Below are 18,664 nucleotides of genomic sequence, written 5' to 3'. Positions count from 1 at the left end.
AAATTAAAAATACTGGAGAAAATGGGGATAAGCAGATTTTAAGGGTGAAATTTATGACTCTATTGCATATTCTTGGGCTTGAAGATAAAGTGCTAACGTCAGAGGAGAAAAATGAGGATGAACGGATTTATAGGGCGGTACTGTATTGCTCTAACTGACCGGCGAGACTAAGACACATCCTTACATAGCTACTATTTGCGTGCTCAATCAGTTGTTTCGGTTCTAGCCGAATAAAAAATACTATTGAATAATAAACTACGGATACACCCAAGGATTAGGACTGGGCCGTCATGGCGATCGATTAGCTACCAACAGATCGATTAAACTGACATATTCGTAGATTAAATTATTAGAAGTGAATTGAAGATCAAAATTTGCAAAATATATTCTTTCTCCTAATTTCAGTAATTTCCATCTAATATTTATTTTCAATGATACTTACAATATGTATAATGTAGTATGTTGCAATTAATTATATTTTCAATGAATATAATAGACAATATTTTAACTATTATTCTTCTTATCTCTTTTATTTATCAATTACTACTATTTATTAATTTTCATGTTGTTCCAATTGTCTTTATTTTATAAGACGGGAGAATTAATATTAAACTAAAAACTTAGTTGCATAATTTGGTTACATTGATTAATCGAGAACTTCTTAAGCAATTCACAGTAGTAGAGCCCTCCCAACAGCCTAATTAATAGTATAACCAATTAATAACCTCTAATTATTATTATCTAATCATCAACATAATCAACACATAATTATGGAATGAAATCTGCAATCATTCTCGAACTTGAACAGCCATGGCCGCAGCTAACAAATCGAATAATCATCAAATCCTCATAAACGCACTTCTCTTCATCACTCTGTGCGCTGTGGCGAATTCCTCCAATAACAGAGACGCCGCCGTCCTACTCCGGGTCAAGGAGGCTCAGCTCCACGACCCGCTCCGAGCACTCCACGACTGGATCGAGTCGGCCCCCAACGCACCATGCAGCTGGACCGGCATTGCCTGCGATGCCGCAAACCGCAGCGTCGTTGCCGTCGATCTCTCCGATTTCAACATCTCCGGCAACTTCCCCGCCGATTTCTGCCGGATTTCGTCGCTGCGGTATATAAACCTAACTGGAAACAGTCTCGGCGGCAGCATTACTTCCGATACGATTGCCCTGTGCTCTCATATTGCAGCACTCAACCTCTCCTACAATAACTTCGTCGGCACTTTGCCGGAGTTCCCTGTGAAGTTCGCGAACCTCACGGCGGTGGATTTCTCCTACAACAATTTCTCCGGCGAGATTCCGGCGAGCTTCGTCAATCTGCCGAAACTGCAGGTCCTGATGCTCGGCTCGAACCTGCTCAACGGATCGATACCGGAGTTCGTCTCCAATCTGACCGAGTTAACTCATCTCGTGCTCTCTGTGAATCCGTTCATTCCGAGCTCACTGCCTTTCAACATCGGACGGCTGGTGAAGCTCGAGTGGTTCGAATCGATGTACACAAACTTAATCGGAGAAATTCCTGAATCAATCGGCGATCTCGCCTCGATTAGAAACTTTGATGTGTCGAATAACAATCTCGCCGGAAAAATTCCTGGCACGATTGGCCGGCTGAAGTATGTAGTGCAAATCGAATTGTTCGGCAACCAGTTTTCCGGCGAACTTCCGGATACATTCTCCGATCTCACTTCTTTGCGCCGGTTCGATGCGTCAGAAAATAATCTCACCGGGAGGATTCCAGAAACCCTAGCAGGCTTGCAGCTCAAGTCGTTGCATCTGAATGACAATTTTTTTGACGGAGAGATACCAGAAATTATAGCTACGAATCCAAACCTCATTGAGCTACGACTATTCAACAACAAGTTGTCAGGCGCAATACCGGAATATTTGGGTATGAATTCGGATTTGGAAGAAATCGACGTTTCCAACAACAATCTGGAAGGCTTCTTGCCTCAGAATATGTGCAACCGAAAGAAGCTGCAGAATTTGATAGTTTTCGGCAACAGAATTTCCGGAAGAATACCAGCATCATACGGTGAATGCAGCAGCTTAACGTACGTAAGAATTCAAAAAAACCAGTTATCTGGAGCCGTACCTTATGGATTTTGGGGATTCATCGATCTTCAATACATCGAGCTCAGTGACAACATGTTAGAAGGTTCTATTCCAAGCTCTATTTCTGGTGCAAAATCACTGGAACAGTTGTTGATATCCGGCAACAAGTTTTCCGGCAGCTTTCCGGCTGAAATCTGCGGGCTGCAGGAACTGAGGAAAATAGATTCGAGCCGGAACCAGCTCTCCGGCGAGCTGCCTTCTTGCATTACTGATATGGACAAGTTGCAGGAGCTCCACATTCAAGGTAATAGGCTCACCGGTGAAATCCCCAAAGGCGTATTGTCTTGGGGCGAGTTAACGCAGTTGGATTTTTCGGAAAATCAATTTTCAGGTGAAATCCCCTCTGGGTTGGGCGATCTTCCAGTACTGATGTTCTTGAATCTTTCTAATAATTTTCTTTCCGGTGTGATTCCGGGGGAGCTTACGAAACTGAAGCTGAACGAGTTCAACGTGTCTAACAATAGGCTCCGTGGAAGAGTGCCGCTTGGTTTTAATACAAAGTTTTTTCTCTCAAGTCTAATGGGGAATCCGGATTTATGCAGTCCGGATCTTCGGCCTCTGCCTCCTTGCTCGAGGCCGAAGCCCGTGAGCTTGGTCATGATTGTGCTTCTCTCGGTTCTGGCATTCGTGCTCGTTGTATCACTAGTTTGGCTCATCTACAAGACTAGGAAGTTCATCTTTGGCAGCAGAAATCGGAAGCCCTGGAAGATCACTTCGTTCCAGAAGGTTGGCTTTGAGGAGGAGCAAGTCCTGGCCTCGTTGACCGATGAAAACCTTATCGGGTCTGGAGGGTCAGGTCAGGTGTACCGAGTCAGGCTGAAGAGCGGGCAGATGGTGGCTGCCAAGAGGTTCTGGCAGCCAAAGGGTGTAGCAGAGGCCGATGGAATGTTGAGGGCAGAGATGGAGACACTGGGGAGGATTAGGCATGGTAACATTGTGAAACTGTTGTTTAGCTGCGTTGGTGAGGATTTTATGGTGCTTGTCTACAGTTATGTTGAGAATGGGAGCTTGGGGGATGTGCTGTACGGAGACCAGGGTGGGCTCTTGCTCGACTGGCCTAAGAGGTTCGCCATTGCAGTCGGGGCTGCTCAGGGCCTAGCCTATCTGCACCACGACTGCGTGCCTGCGATTGTGCATAGAGATGTCAAGCCCAACAACATATTGCTGGATGAGGAGTTCAGACCCAAGGTAGCTGATTTTGGGCTGGCCAAGACGTTGAAGCAGGGCGATGAAGCCATGTCGCGTGTAGCCGGCTCTTACGGCTATATTGCACCAGGTGAGTCGAATTAGGACGTTTACTATTGAGATTTAGCATATAAAGCCCTTGTTTAATTCTATAATTTGAGATTACTGCATAGAAATCCTTGAAATTAGGAGGAAATAATTCAATACTGAATTGTACTCTTAAAACACTACCTTATAGTATCAGGAATCATGATCTGTGTTATTAACATGGTGCAGAATACGGCTACACATCGAGAGTGACTGAGAAGAGCGACGTGTACAGCTTCGGGGTGGTGCTGCTGGAGCTGGTGACGGGTAAGAAGGCCAATGATGAATCACTGGGAGAGAACAACAACATTGTTAAGTGGGTAACAACAGAAGCACTGTCGTGTGATCGGGGGAGTGCAACTGGGAGCATCGGTATCACTAGTTTGGATCGGGTGTTGGATCCACGGATGGACGCATCTTCAATCGACTACAGAGAGGCTGAGAAGCTTCTTAATGTGGCCTTATCATGCACTGCTGAACTGCCCACAAGCAGGCCCTCCATGAGACGGGTCGTTGAATTGCTCAAGGAACATTCCGCAACTCGTTCCAACTCAAAGCATTCAGCACAAAACAGATATGCAATTTAGAGGTAGGAGTAGTTTCAATAGCTTAAACTGAGTAGATACTGATTATTTTATGTTGATATATGTTTTCCATGAAGTAGCATAATGCTTGTTATCTATAAGCTTCATTTATATGATACTGATGATCTAGCTGGCTTCACCATTTGAAATCTTGACAAGTTACATGATTTTAACAAAAACGGGATTTTTACACTAACTAAAAAACTCAGATTTTATTATGATATGTGAAATCAGTAATCAATATTTACAATACGCTATTAGTAGGCGATTTCTCCTAGGATTATATATATCCACTTTCCAAACTAAAATGCACACACTCCAAAAGAAAAAATTAACATCTACAACAAGATGGGAAATAGAATTCTAGTTGATAGACACGTCATTAATTATGAGAGGCCTCATGGTCAGAGATTTCCAGGTGATGAGGATGGAGAGTCAGCTCCTACAGTTGTTCTTGGTGAGGAATCGAAATCCTCAGTGATTGTTCCTCTTATCCTTTGCTGGCCCTTTCCCTTCTTTCTTCTCCTCTCATCTGCAATTTCTTCTTCCTTGCTTTTCTTCTTTTTGCTCTTCTCAGGCTTTGCATCTTTGCCCTTGCTTACTTTAGCTTCCTCATCCTTGTCCTTTTTTGAATCTTCATCTTTTTTCTTGTCATCGCCTTCTTTCTTCTTCTTTTTCTTTGTTTCTTTGTCATCACCTTCTTGCTTCTGCTTCTTCTTCCTTTTCTTCTCATCACCGTCTTTTTTCTCCGTTTCCTTGTCATCGCCATCTTGCTTCTCTTTTTCCTTGTCATCATCACCATCTTTCTTCTTTCTTTTCTTGTCACCACCATCTTTCTTCTCTTTTTCCTTGCCATCACCATCTTTCTTCTTTATTTTCTTGTCATCACCATCTTTTTTCTCTGTTTTCTTCTCACCACCATCTTGCTTCTGCTTCTTCTCTTTTTTCTTGTCATCGCCATCTTTTTTCTTTGTTTTCTTGTCATAACCATCTTTTTTCTCTGTTTTCTTGTCACCGTCATCCTGCTTCTTCTCCCCGTCTTTTTTCTCAGTTTCCTTGTCATCGCCATCTTTCTTCCCCTCCTCCACATCTTTTTTCTCTGTTTCCTTGCCATCAGCATCTATCTTGGTGACGTCTGGGCCCTCAGTTTCCACTAGTGTTGTTGTCCTCGGCTTTAGATCCTTTCTCCCCAACTTGATCTCACTGGCAGTGCGCAGCTTCTGTGAGAGTTTGATCCCATGGTTAGAAAAGGATCTGCCGTCGTTGGGGTGAGGCATCTGGTAAAACACCAACCAGATGCAGACCCCGAGGAGCACAGACACTTGCAACACATGCTTCACCTTTACCCCACTACTCCTCTGATTTCTACGAGGTGATTGCCTCAACATTCTTGCACCTTATATAGGAACCCAGCTACTCATATATCTGCAAGAATAGACCAACCAACAGCCTCATGCTAGAGATAAAAAAAAAAGTCATTTGATAGGATCATGCATAAACACAGCATCAAATATTGTTGATAATTCTGCATTGCATTTAAATAGGAGGAAAATGCATCTTGTATCTCATAGATGCTCATAACTTGTGTTTATATCTTCTAATCAAAACAACAAATATACAGATATATAAATGCAGATAAATGAAATGTGTTCAACAGGATTTTCTCATCTTGCCGATTCTCTGAATCTCAATACATAATCATTGATTTCCCATTACATTACACGAGAGAAATTGCCTAATATTGAATCAGAATAAAAACAAGTATGAACAGTTGTTATTTTGTGATGATGGATGGAACAAAGAGGAAAAGCAATGTACCTGAAGCTGTCCAGATTCTTGTTTGTGGGAGATTATGCTATATATTCGTCGCGGAAATGTGAAAGGCACAGGTTTCTAAATAATTAGATAAAATGAAGCTTTGGAAAGTCGCAAAACAAGTTGAGCGATTGAAAATAAAAATCTTTGGTTGATACCAGAAATAGTGCATAAATTTGCATCACCAATGCCACATATGCGGCCTAATGATATAATCCAAAAATACAAGGATAAGCCTCATCGATCGTATACAAGGAACTACATGAGATGAGACATACATTTAACTATCGACTAAAAGTTTCATCAATACTAAACATTAATGTTAATTGCTGAAACTAGTCAGTTACCCCATGTAAAAAAATAGGGATTTCAGAGTTTAGTTCCTATTATCGGACGGTGACAGTGATTGTCTTGCCAAGGACGAAGAAAACGAGGGATAGCTCAATGAAGAAGATTGTATTGATCAGCATACGATCCACGATCCAGCCAAAGATTGTGAATCCACCCGTGTTGGATTGCACATATGTAACTACAATTAAAATAGCACACACTATCAGAATTGGCATATCATGAACTTAGAAGAGATCAAGAAAAAAATAACAATAATATTAGAAATAAGAAAGAAAAAGAAATTCTTTTTCTCAACAGAAACATATGCCAACAGCAGAATAAGCTATCACTCTCATGTTTCTTGACTAAAAATTGACCTGTTTCACTCAACAGATACATAAGATATGATTGAAAAAGTATGACAAGAAATCTGGTTATATAAACTAAACTTAAACGTGAACACCCACAAGTACTGGTCATATGGTTAAGATTCCCTAGTACTAGATGTAAGAAAATCATCATACCACACTAAATAGTCACTGAAATGTTATACTAAAGTGTACTCTGCATATCTAACTAATTATCTTCGTACCATAGCTCCAGTATACTTCATGTCTACTTTCACTACTTTGCACATCAGAGATTTGAAGGCCGCAGTCTTACTGAAACAGTCATGGTGGGAGGTGGCAGCTACAATTTTAGAGCATTTTATGCCAACTTAGCATCACTGAATATCTATTTAACTATTGGTTCTGATATTAAAAAAACTACAGTATGTAATATAAAGCTGTTATAGCAAGCTGTAAGTAAGGTTGTTTCGTGAGGCTTGGTCCGTTACAAGATAATGCTAATCTTACTCAGATAATTATAAGAAATAGTACATACCAAATGCTTGTCTCCTTTCATATGAAGACTTAGAAGGGGTGGGGTGTATATCTGACGGCAGAGGTATGTAATCAGCAGATTCCAAGTCACTCTCTGAACAATTAAAAGATAATGAACCAGAAGGATGGGGTTCAGCATTTCCACCATTTTCGACATTTCCAGAACCCGAGCCATCATTTGAATTGCAAGTAACTAATGCATGCCATCTGCTAGCAATTGAGCCAAGACTTTGGGCTCTGTGAGAAATCTTAGCTGCTGCACTCAGACAGAGAACGATTCCCGCTAATTGAACAATTGATAGTACCTGCATATGACAAAATTGGCAAACCAATGAATCCTCAACGTATTTAGCTTATGTATCACAAAATGATATACACACATAGCGAAGTTAAAGTACCAAATATATGCTTGAAATTTTAGAAGGAACTCTCAAAAGAAACAAGTACTTACTGCAAAATCCCCTCCATTGATGAGATTGATGATACCCTGATTTTCTGTTGCCTGCAACAATGTGACAAACTGGCTTGCTGTGACGATCAAGAACTCCAGCAGAAGAAAGATTCGGAACCTGTGACTTATCTTTGATAAGTCGAAGGTTAGAGTCATGTGCTCTTCGATGTAGAGAGAAACATCCAAATCTTTCTCAAGAACTTTCCCATAGTTTTGGAAGTGTATTATTTGCAAATTCCCCACCAAATTAAATAAAGCACATCCGGATAGAAACACCAGTGTAGAATATGACCAAGACAACAAGCAAATGATCAACAGGATAATAGACAGCCCCCAAGAACCATTGTGCAGATAGACCAGACGAGCAACCTCGCGCCCGGTCTTCAGTACAAAGCACACCCCAAACCACGAACCCAATAACCAGTAAAATACCTGCTCAAAATTGAAGATAAAGTAAGTTAACATTCCAAGATATCGCTTCACAAAAAAAATTTGAAAAAACAATAAACACAACATCAGCAGCTAAGCAAGCACTTTGTGATCATCACTGAAACATAGCGCACAAAAATCGGAATTTAGTCTACTAAATCACATTCACATTATCAGCGTACAACTAAATCACATTACTATATATCATTCACCATGATGCACTGTATCAAACATGAATTCCTTGCTGTGCTAACAAAATTACCTCAATTAAAACTACATTAGGTTTGAATAATCGAAGGGGGAAAAACTGGCGTGGCTTAATCGATTAAAAAACAAAAAAGAAAAAGGAAGTTGACAGTCTCACGGAAATACTTACACGAATTCTGTGAATATACTGTTTCCGGAACTCCGTCATGCGGCCATGGCAACGATCGACGAAGAGCGCCTTCCGGATTCCGTACTTGCGGAGGTTCCTCGACAGGCAGAGGAGAGAAACGGCGGCGACCACCGCACGCGAGACGAGAATTTGGAGTTGGAAGGTCTCGATCTGGAGCTTCTCGCAGGCGGAGCATCGGGAGAGCTCGATCTCGGCGAGAGGAAGAGCGAGGGCGAGCAGGAGGAAGGCGAGCCAGGAGAGGGTGGCGCGGAGGAGAGTGTGGTGGCAGAAGCCGAGGAGGCCGAGGAATTTTTCGAGTGTGGTTAGGGATTGGTCGAGGTCGGTTTCGGGATCGGGGAAGAGGGCGGCATCGGATGACGCCATGAAAGTACAAGTTTGGTAGTGGCGATGCTGTGAATGTTGCAGAAAAGAGTAAAGGCGCGAGTGACTCACAAATCGATTTCACCAAATATTTATACATGAATGCCATGTCACCTTCATTTAAAATACATACACTTTTAATCCAATAAATGCGCCTTTCTTTTAATAATAATAAAAAAAATCATATTCGTAATAACGCGAGCGTCCACAATGGGGCGAATGTCACCTGGCTTAGGTACACAAGAGAGTTTACATTTGGTGCAGTAGGTACACAAGAGAGTTTACAAAAATATATATCTAGTGGCAATTGAATCAAAATTTATATATACAACAAAATATATCCTACATACAGTACATTATTTTATATATGTAGAGAGCAGAGTATATAATATAGGTCTAATTGTAAAACTTTAGGTATTTTTTTACGTGATGAAAGACAGTGCTATTATATGTAGGATAAGTATTTCCGATAAGTTATTTAAGAGGTACTCCACTTTATTCCTATTTTGAGATATTGAAATTACGTATTCAACTAGAGTAAACGAGATGCACATTATCTAATGACTATTAATAATCTTATACATTGTGTGATTGAATCGGTAGATAGACATAGACCTGTTTAAAGTGTATTTAATAGTCTAATCTATTGTTTGATACGTTGGTTAAATTTTTTATGTGGTCCGCTCAATGAGCAAGGGCCCATTGAATTAAGGCTGAAAAATGGTGTTTTATTATCACCGAAAAATGAGTGATAATAATGTGAATACTATATCAATCTTAAATTACATGGAATTTACTAATATAGCCCTCAGCCTTGGAAATATAGAAAAAGTCAGATGATAATTTGGAATTTCCTACTATATTGTGGCTTTAAATAACAAACCAAACATGTGATATTAAGGACTATAAATAACATACCATCAATTCAAACACACAAATAGAAATGAAAAACAAGAAAAACATTTATACAAAATGATTGTGTTCTTATCTAAACGAAAGATAAACTCCAATTCAAACACACCATACTCTCATCGAGTGCCGAAACGGGTACTACTTAAAATAAATCCAAATAGTATAAAATAATTTAATACTGTAAAATCTGATAATATCAAGAGAGGTGACCCATAGTCCGCGGCCGGCTACGGGCGGACGTTGGCGTTGTTTCTTACACGATTTGTTTCCTAGTAATTACTGCTAATTAATTTGAGATTATTATGGCTTTTGTACTTCTATTTATGTTACAGTGTATATATGCTGCTACTGTTATTTATTCAATTAGATAGCAAATAGACTAAAGTCTTATTTTGGTCCTTAGCATATTGCGATTTTTTATTTTGGTCCAAAACATTATCTTTTAAATTATTCGGTCCCTCACATTTAAAATGATCACATTTAGTCCGAAGTGGACGGAACTGTTAAAATTTAACAGTCAACGTGAATTTATCGGATTTTGACCCAATTAATCATTTTTATTAATACAAAAATAATAATTATTATTATAAATAAAAAAACTTTTATATTATAAATAAAAAACCCCTCCCCACCTCCTCCCCTCCAGCATCTCCACCGCCCTCCCCGCCTCCCGATTCCCCCTCATCGCCCCCACCACCATCGTCACCGCCTCATCCCTCAGCCTCACCCCTCTCCTTACATCATCTCCCTCTGCTGCTGCTCACCGCCAAGTCCTCATCACCCCCTCCTTACGCGGTATGAGGTTAGGATCGCACCACAACTCATCGTCCGCTTTCTCATACCGCGTAACATTAACCACCCAACATATCATCAAATCCTCATCCCCTATATAATAGTAAACCCCATCCAATTTCACAATCCAATCACAACATGCAATTTTTAAAAAAAAATTAAACAGTTTCTCTCTCTAGAATTCCATCACTCTCATATACACATATATATGAAGCAAAAAGCATAAAAAATGTCGAAACGCACCTCACTTGTCGCTCACAGAGCGTGGGAGCTCCTCCGCGCGCTGCTGTGCACCAGAAGAGGCGAATTGTGCAGAAACAGAGCCGCGATCACCGCAGTGCGTTCCACAAGTTATTCAAAAAAATCACTGCCTACGCCGCCAGAGATTCGCGCACGGCGCTTCTCTACGGCGATCACGAGATCTCGTTCCAGAGGACGCCGGTGGTGCACGTGAGGATGCCGGCTGCTCTGCGGCTCAAGCTGCCGCACATTCCGTGCGTCACGCCGCAGGTGGATCACGATTGAGAGGATGAGGTCAATTTGGGGACGGCGTCCACCTCCGCCACGACGTCCACCTTCCTCGCCTCGCATCAGCAATCAATCCCCCCGTAGCTGAGGGATGAGACGGTGACAACGGTGGTGGGGAATCGGGAGGCGGCGGAGATGCTGGAGGGGAGGAGTTGGGGGGTTATTTTTTTATTTATAATATAAAAGTTTTTTTATTTATAATGATTATTATTATTTTTGAATTAATTAAAAATGATAATTGGATCAAAATCGGGAAATCCACGTTGACTGTTAAATTTTAACAGTTCCGTCCAATTCGGACTAAATGTGATCCAATTTCAAATATGAGGGACCGAATAATTCAAAAGATAATATTTTGGACCAAAATAAAAAAATCGCAATATGTTAAGGACCAAATGGGACTTTAGTCTAGCAAATCGGATAATTCAAATGAGTTTCCAAGGCTACATATTGAAGAGAAAGGAACATCTTCACATCAGTAGAAATCTAAGCTTGATTTTGAAACATAACAAATTAGAGAATCTTTGATACACAATACTCTCCACGAGTCTTGAGGAGAAATAGTTTCTCAAGGTAGTAACAATTTTGAATCATACACAAGCCTTTTATTTTCCATTTCCATTGTTGCAGATGGATGGTAAGCTGCGATTTCAGCTCTAAAGAGAGAACACACAGCATCACTAGCATTCTATTCACTGAGGAGATGCCTCGGCTTTCTTCTCTCCCAAATACCTAGCGACGAAAACAAACATTAGTTGCACTTATATATGATCAGACACAACACACAATTGTATGGAGACTTTGTTCATCCACTGATTGTATCTATCAATAACAATGGAATGGCGTATACACAGATAGAGGTAGAAGCATTGAGTCGGAGCTTACCCTTGACCCTTGGCCCAGCGGGAGAGTTGATAGAGTTGCACCGTCTCATTTGAAGCATGGCAGGCAAGTAACAGATAGTTGCGCGGCTGAACCATCCAAGCAAACCTCATGAACAGCGCAGAATAAACACACATTGCTGCATCATTAAACATAGAACAAAACAAGGGGAAACACACACATTAGGACATGTTAAAAGATAATTAATCTGAGAAATCCAACTCCAAACCTCCAGTCATGTTGCCAGAAATCATTTCCGGAGGTTTTTGCATGTCTACTAGTCCCTGCATAATGAAACACAAATCGAACAATTGAGCATAAATGCAGCTTAAAAAACATTATTTTATATTTTTCATCCAGCTGGATTATCTTACAGCAATGACAAAACCCCAGTTAGCAACAGGGCCCCAAAAGTGAGTTGTTTTTGGACCAACGGGACTGTTCAGGAATGCTCTGAAAGACGCCATGGAAGAATCGGCAACTCAGGACCCCTGAATTGTTCATAAGAACGAAAAACTGAGCACTGAAAGAGCAGATTACAAGCAAACATAAAACAAAACAAAGATGGAATGGCAAAATGATAAAAATTCATTTAAGAAGGAAGCATTATGGCTTGTGGTTTTGATCACTCAGAAATATGTACTTACACGTAAAACTCAAATTGCAAAAAGACAAAACAACCTCTTGTTGTGAGATAAACTTTCATAGCTCAAACAAATATGTAAAATTTGCACGGCCATGGTTTTGGTCCATCATCTGATAACGTTCATTATTAATAGAAGCGCATGCACAATGCATTGATAACCATCATCTCGATAACAAGACCACTACCATTAATATGTCGATGATGAGAGCAAAAATTATATACAACCCTGTCAACTACAAACAACTTGTAATGCACCGTAACAGATTCTCCAAGCCAAATACCAATGATAAATTAAGTTTCGGTCTATGCTAATCGCATCAACAAGCCTTATGACACTCAAAAACTAAAATCTTGGTTTAACGAGCAGCATATCAGGAATTTTAGGCCAAATATCACACTAAAAATTTTGATTATGAGCATCCTATGAATTTAAGAAAAGTTCTCAGCTTTGTAAACATGAAAACACAGAACCCCAATAAACTAATCTTAAGTGAGCTCGAACAAAGAAGAGATGAGAAATTAAACATATGAAAATCATGTCACAAATTTCAGCCAAGAACATTTCAATTGACAAGACACTCAAAGAGAAACCATTCCACCGAAAATTAAAGGGCATGATAGATTCTGATTTATACTGTAATTGTTTCATGCCTTTTCCTAACCTAGAAATCTCCAGCAACCCATCGGAAACTGACCCATTAACAATTCTTCATTTCCACGAAATTTCAGTATCAAAATGAGATAGAAGAAGAGACGATTTGGTCCCATGATAAATCAAGGCTCCATAAGAACAACTGAACAATAACACGTATGAAAAATACATAATAAAATTAATGGGTGAAGCTCCCACCTTTAGATAAGATTTCTGGGTGAATGAATTGTGTCACAGAAAGGAATGAGGCAAGTCGTCGTTTGCTGCTGGAGGCGAAATTTTGCAGGAAAGAGATTGATACCAATGAATTAAATAAGATCTTTCTTTCACCCAAAACCAGAATGAATAACCAATAAACAAATACAAATAATAAAATAATAAATAAATAGGAAAGCAGAGTAACCATAGGCACATATTTCATTTATTTTACATTTATGATTTATCCAATACACCAGCCCACTAACTAATTTAATAGACTAATTACTACTATTAGCTGCAATTTTTCACTCCTTATTTTACTAGGAGTCTTTCTTTACATCGAATTAAATAGCATTTGATCAATAATAATACTAATAATTTCCTTTATTTGAAAAAAATTGTCACATTTTGTCATTTTTGTCTGTCCATGAATTAGTCACATTTTCTCATTTTTGTCATTCCATGAAACTTGTCACATTTCACATTTACTATTTTTGATAATCTAAATAACACTAACACAGTATATAAATATAGGACACATACTACTACATTTTTAAAAACTCATACTGTATCAAAGTGTAACAAACAGAGAGAGTATTTGAAAACAAACACTAATTCAATTGAAATGTTGAATGGTGCATGTACACCACCCATGTTGCCCCCCCACGAACATATCGCTGCTGAGAGACACAATGTAGTCTAAAATATATCATCCATGAGTGGCTGCAGCGCTTTCCTGCCTCCAAACGGCTATCCTCCTGCTAGGCCTTCGCAAATCTTGATAAAGTAGTTTCTAGTTTTTTTTTCTTTGATCAAAACAATGATTAATCAATCACATTGCTACTTCTAGTGCACTGAGAGGCCAGAGTCCAGCAAGACCTTGGTTCGTGTCGAGGGGATCAGTTAGGAAATTGGGAATACACCTTCGTTCCTTGGCCGTATTCATCTCCCAAGCCGGTGACACAGCATGTCCTCACCCACACATCTCCCAAGCCGGTGACACATTCTCCTTGCAATCTAAGTGATTTTCTACTTGTTGAACCCGAGAGGCAGATCTCAGCGCGTGGAATGCTACCTTACACCGGAGCTTCTGCAGATCCAGGGCGAGATTCTTGGAGAGCCTAGAATCCGGTCCTTCCAATATCTCTCAGACAAAATTTAAACGACATACACTACTTTTTGGAGGGGTGTTTCCAACAATACAAAGTTTTAAATTTTAAATAGTGTGTTAGTTAAGTTGGACTGTTGGAGTATATTGCATCAGTAAAGAAAAGCTACCCGTCGTCAAATAGCAATGAAGTTTTTATTAGCAAGCATGTAGAGGTGAAATAAAGTGCACTGAAACTCATGCTCACATTTCACAATATGCAGAGATACAAACACCACAGTGAGTATACATTACCCACAAAACTGTATTTAGCATCCTCAGATAGAATGTGAACTGAAACAATTTTGTAACTCGTATAGGCAAATCGGAAACCTAATGCCGACTACTCCTTTGACTCAGCAGAACAAATTGTACAGTACATGATGAACCTTTGGTGATGATTCACACTGACATGTCCAAGAAAAAATATGACCAAAATGTTTATTGAAGGTGGACAAAAAACTAGAGTCTTCAATCATGACGCCAGTGCCTTCTTCACCTCTGATGTCACCTCTGGAGGAGGTTTCTCTGCCGGAAGGTTAGCAACAACACCCTTCTTGCTATAGTAGTCAATAACCTGTGCAGTCAAGAACAGTATGAGAGGAATTTAAGTCCAAGGGGCAAGGAGCTACAGTGATAGGCCAGCACCATTACAATTTATAAGGTAATAAGAAACAGGGTAATGACCGGGCAGATAAAAGAGCCAATTTATGTATGGATTGGTGAACAGACGATTTGAAACTAAATGGCAATAGCAGTCATAAACTTTGGGACAGCATATTTAGTAAAATACTTGATGTCCAGCTTGGTGATGATTCTCCCACGATGTAAAGCTACAGATTTAGGTCACGGTTCCACATGGACTACCTAACGATGGATATTCATAAAACAATTGGCAACGCTCAATATTCTGGGATGAAAGGATAGGTCTAGACCCTGATCCTGAGTTTTTTTTTGCCACAATATCCTGTCTATAAGTCTAAACCACATTACAGAATATGATCTAGTCTAACCATACAAAGAAGTTAATGTTACAATTTTCTCGGACGAATGGTCAGTGTCGCAAGAAAGTTTTTGGGCATACAGGTTTAAAAAGTTGGATAAAACATAGTAACATACCATTTCCTCAAACGAAAAAATAAAAATAATATGAACCACACAAATTTCAGGTCCCTCGTCATCTTAGAACTTAGATACAAGCAACCTGAGTAGAATAAATACAGCACTTGGGAAGAACAAGCATAGAAAACATGACCAAGCAAAAAAAAGTATGACGTTCACTTTAAACAGCATTCGAAGTAAATATAAAAAAAGCTTCTGTTTCAATATATGCTAATTACAACAACTGGTTAGAGAAACAGATAAAGAATATTTGCACGAGTGTAACTTGGTTGAAAGCAGATGCAGACAATAGGAATATGGAGGGTAAACATACTGGCTCAGTCTGCTTATGGAAAGCTTCGAGCCTCGACTTGAGAACAGCAGCTGTATCATCTTTCCGTTGAATTAAAGGCTCCCCAGATACCTTCAACCATGATCAAACAGAATGAATGAGCTCCTAAGAAGTGAAGATTAGTACATGAAGTATCCAGAAATATGAAGGCTGAAGAGCAGAAATACTTCTTTGACACATAATGAACAATTATGACATGTTACCCACATCAAGAAATGCAAAGCAATAGTGCATACAGGAACAGTAGCATGTGCAAATCACAAAGAGATGAGGTCAGTAATTACATCGTCAACACCAGGCACTTTTGGAGGTGCAAACTTTGAGTGGTAACTACGGCCACTAGAAGGATGAATCCAGCGACCAGTAATTCTCTCCTCCAGGATAGCATCATCAATTGCAAAATTAAGAACTTTGTCAACCTTGACTCCACGCTTATCAAGCATCTCATCAAGCTGGATATACAAAAATCATGTCATTAGATCATAATTGTTGTAATAAAACCAAAAAAGAAGCATTAAAAGTAGTTTACCTTTTGCGCCTGGACAACTGTCCTAGGAAATCCATCAAGAATAAAACCTTTCTGACAAGATGGCTTCTTCAATGCATCATCTATTATCCCAACAACCAAATCATCAGTAACAAGTTCTCCCTGAAAAATCACAAGAATTCAGATAAAAGTTCATCAGTATTTCCAGGTGGAATAACATGTCACTGAGAAAGCGAGAAACTGAGCATACCTTTTCCATGGCCTCCTTGGCCTTAACACCAAGAGGAGTCTTGGCAGCAACAGCTGCTCTAAGCATATCACCAGTGGCCAGATGGCACAAGCAATATTCGTCCTTAATTATTGGTGACTGGGTACCTTTTCCGGACCCTGGTGGACCTGAAAATTAACATGAAGGATACAAAGCATCAGAAAATCGTTAAATAGAAAGTCTGTAGAATGGCACGTGGTTATGTGAGTTGTGTGTCACTGCTGCTTAAACCCATCTTATCCTCAGAGGAAATCAGAGGGTTTTTCACTTTCACTTATTGTCAATAATTTTGGTGTCCGAGATCTACAAATGCAGATAGACCATAAGATCATTTGAGATGTGTCAATCTTAGTGAAAATTTTACCCAAGTAAGAATATAACCTAATCATACTCATTATTTTCATCCAGGCACATATACTGGAGTCTGAGACACTGAGTTTGCACAATTTCATATTGATATATGTGCTAGCATCTATTAGAGTGAATATAATCCATGCCAATAAAAGAATCAAATACATCATAACTAGCCAGTGGCCAATTCTCCTGATAATTTTTCATCCAACAATGATACCCATACACTCCCACCAACATTTAAACAAACAAGCTGACAAAAAACTGCAATATGAGTATACAACTATTGGGATCTAATGCATATTCATATTGGGAACTATTGTTATCAGTTAAACTTAGAAAATAACTTCAAAATCACACACCAATAAAAGCACCATACATTAGAAAATTCAGCAACAAGTTCACCTAATTCCGTCTGAACCAGAAAGTTATCAACATAATTAAAAATCCGGAACGTTGTTACGCAGTTACGCAATCGTAGATAGCCTAATTTAATCCATCGAAAACGCACCCACCACAACCCCAAAACCCTAAACACGTAGTGAAAACAGAAATGCAAAGGGCGGAAGGGAAAGAGCAAAAATTATGAGGATAAGAGAAGGCACCGATGAGGATGAGGCGTTTGTCTGGTTTAGTGGCGCATTTCATCCGGCGGAGGAGCTCCGTCATGAGATCGACAGATGGCACATCCTCGAGATCCGCCATTGCTTCTCTTTCTGTGTGTGGTAGTAGTTGGTGGGTGAGAGAAATTGAAGAATTTCGGACCTTCCAAAGCTGCAGACTCGAGCATATCACCCGCTGTCCCGCTCTTTCCCTTTTCTAATTACATTAATTATTATTTCCGGTCCTTTTTCTTTCATTATTTTCATTTTCCACCAAATCGCATATATTTGCTCTAATTAAAATTTTAATTAATTCCTATTTATTCATTAATTGTAATTCATTATAATTGTTTATGTGGTATAATTACATTATGCATATAAAATGTTTTACCAACGTTTTAAATTAATACAAAAGTTTCGAATTTATATAAATCATACAAAAGTGTCAATTTAACTTTTAACAATAACAATGTTGTAATTACAAAAATCATAATTAACTGATTAGTTGACTGTAATTGCTTTATTTTATTGGAAGATCACCTAACAACTACTACTATATTGGAATATGTTTTTTGGTGGTTGTGTTGTGGTAGATTGGTCAACCTTCATTGTCTTGATTTCATGCTAGGTTTTTCTAATTCATTTGTTTTCTAGTAGGGAGTATTTATTTTATGCAATAGTCAAATTGCGCCATATATATGGTTATATTTAGGGATGTCAATCGGGCCAGCCCACCGGGTTTCGGGCCAACCCTATTCGGGTTGCGGGTCAATCGGGTGCGGGCTAATCGGGTTGTTATTTTTTCGGGTTATAAAAGTTCAGCCCTAACCCTAAAAGCTCGGGTTTCGGGCTAGCCCATCGAGTTAATCGGGTTGCTACCGATAAAATTAACATGCGATCAATCCAATAAATAATGGTGAAAATTAGTTATATTTATAAAATGTAAAATATTTAATTATGATAAATTTGAGATATATGCGTAAACTCAAATATTAACATGATCAAATACTAATATTTGAGATTTATGCAACATAAAACATAAACATCAAGAAATTTTAAAGCATGTTTAGAAATTTAAATATATTTTTTTAGTGAATTTGAAGTTT

The 18,664-nt window shown here is 39.2% G+C and overlaps 5 protein-coding genes across 5 annotated transcripts; 1 reads left to right on the top strand and 4 right to left on the bottom strand.

The window, feature by feature from the left end:
• The first annotated feature begins 764 nt into the window (after nt 1-764).
• LOC121787263 (LRR receptor-like serine/threonine-protein kinase HSL2) lies at nt 765-4,090 on the top strand. Its single transcript, XM_042185946.1, has 2 exons — nt 765-3,394; nt 3,580-4,090. The coding sequence occupies exons 1-2, from the start codon at nt 811-813 to the stop codon at nt 3,975-3,977; spliced, it is 2,982 nt and encodes a 993-aa protein (XP_042041880.1). The 5' UTR covers nt 765-810; the 3' UTR covers nt 3,978-4,090.
• A 288-nt stretch (nt 4,091-4,378) lies between these two features.
• Nucleotides 4,379-5,362, bottom strand: LOC121786896 (nucleolar protein 58-like). The gene has a single exon (XM_042185496.1). It carries the CDS (start codon nt 5,360-5,362, stop codon nt 4,379-4,381), a length of 984 nt encoding a protein of 327 aa, XP_042041430.1.
• Nucleotides 5,363-5,920: 558 nt separating this feature from the next.
• Nucleotides 5,921-8,729, bottom strand: LOC121787264. Its single transcript, XM_042185947.1, has 4 exons — nt 8,260-8,729; nt 7,455-7,886; nt 7,005-7,308; nt 5,921-6,318 (listed from the first exon to the last, which is right to left on the bottom strand). The coding sequence occupies exons 1-4, from the start codon at nt 8,641-8,643 to the stop codon at nt 6,176-6,178; spliced, it is 1,263 nt and encodes a 420-aa protein (XP_042041881.1). The 5' UTR covers nt 8,644-8,729; the 3' UTR covers nt 5,921-6,175.
• Nucleotides 8,730-11,256: 2,527 nt separating this feature from the next.
• LOC121785917 (mitochondrial pyruvate carrier 1) lies at nt 11,257-13,400 on the bottom strand. Its single transcript, XM_042184400.1, has 5 exons — nt 13,251-13,400; nt 12,129-12,245; nt 11,984-12,038; nt 11,758-11,893; nt 11,257-11,604 (listed from the first exon to the last, which is right to left on the bottom strand). The coding sequence occupies exons 2-5, from the start codon at nt 12,219-12,221 to the stop codon at nt 11,565-11,567; spliced, it is 324 nt and encodes a 107-aa protein (XP_042040334.1). The 5' UTR covers nt 12,222-12,245; nt 13,251-13,400; the 3' UTR covers nt 11,257-11,564.
• A 1,179-nt stretch (nt 13,401-14,579) lies between these two features.
• Nucleotides 14,580-17,762, bottom strand: LOC121788039 (adenylate kinase 4-like). Its single transcript, XM_042186891.1, has 6 exons — nt 17,562-17,762; nt 16,588-16,733; nt 16,380-16,499; nt 16,135-16,302; nt 15,833-15,922; nt 14,580-14,974 (listed from the first exon to the last, which is right to left on the bottom strand). Exons 1-6 carry the CDS (start codon nt 17,659-17,661, stop codon nt 14,873-14,875), a joined length of 726 nt encoding a protein of 241 aa, XP_042042825.1. The 5' UTR covers nt 17,662-17,762; the 3' UTR covers nt 14,580-14,872.
• Between the last annotated feature and the right edge of the window lie 902 nt (nt 17,763-18,664).

The sequence above is a fragment of the Salvia splendens genome, chromosome 22 (assembly GCF_004379255.2).
Source record: "Salvia splendens isolate huo1 chromosome 22, SspV2, whole genome shotgun sequence".
In the NCBI taxonomy this organism is placed as follows: Eukaryota; Viridiplantae; Streptophyta; class Magnoliopsida; order Lamiales; family Lamiaceae; genus Salvia; species Salvia splendens.
The sequence above is the reverse complement of the archived record's forward strand: the minus strand, read 5'-3'. Positions and strand labels throughout refer to the sequence as shown.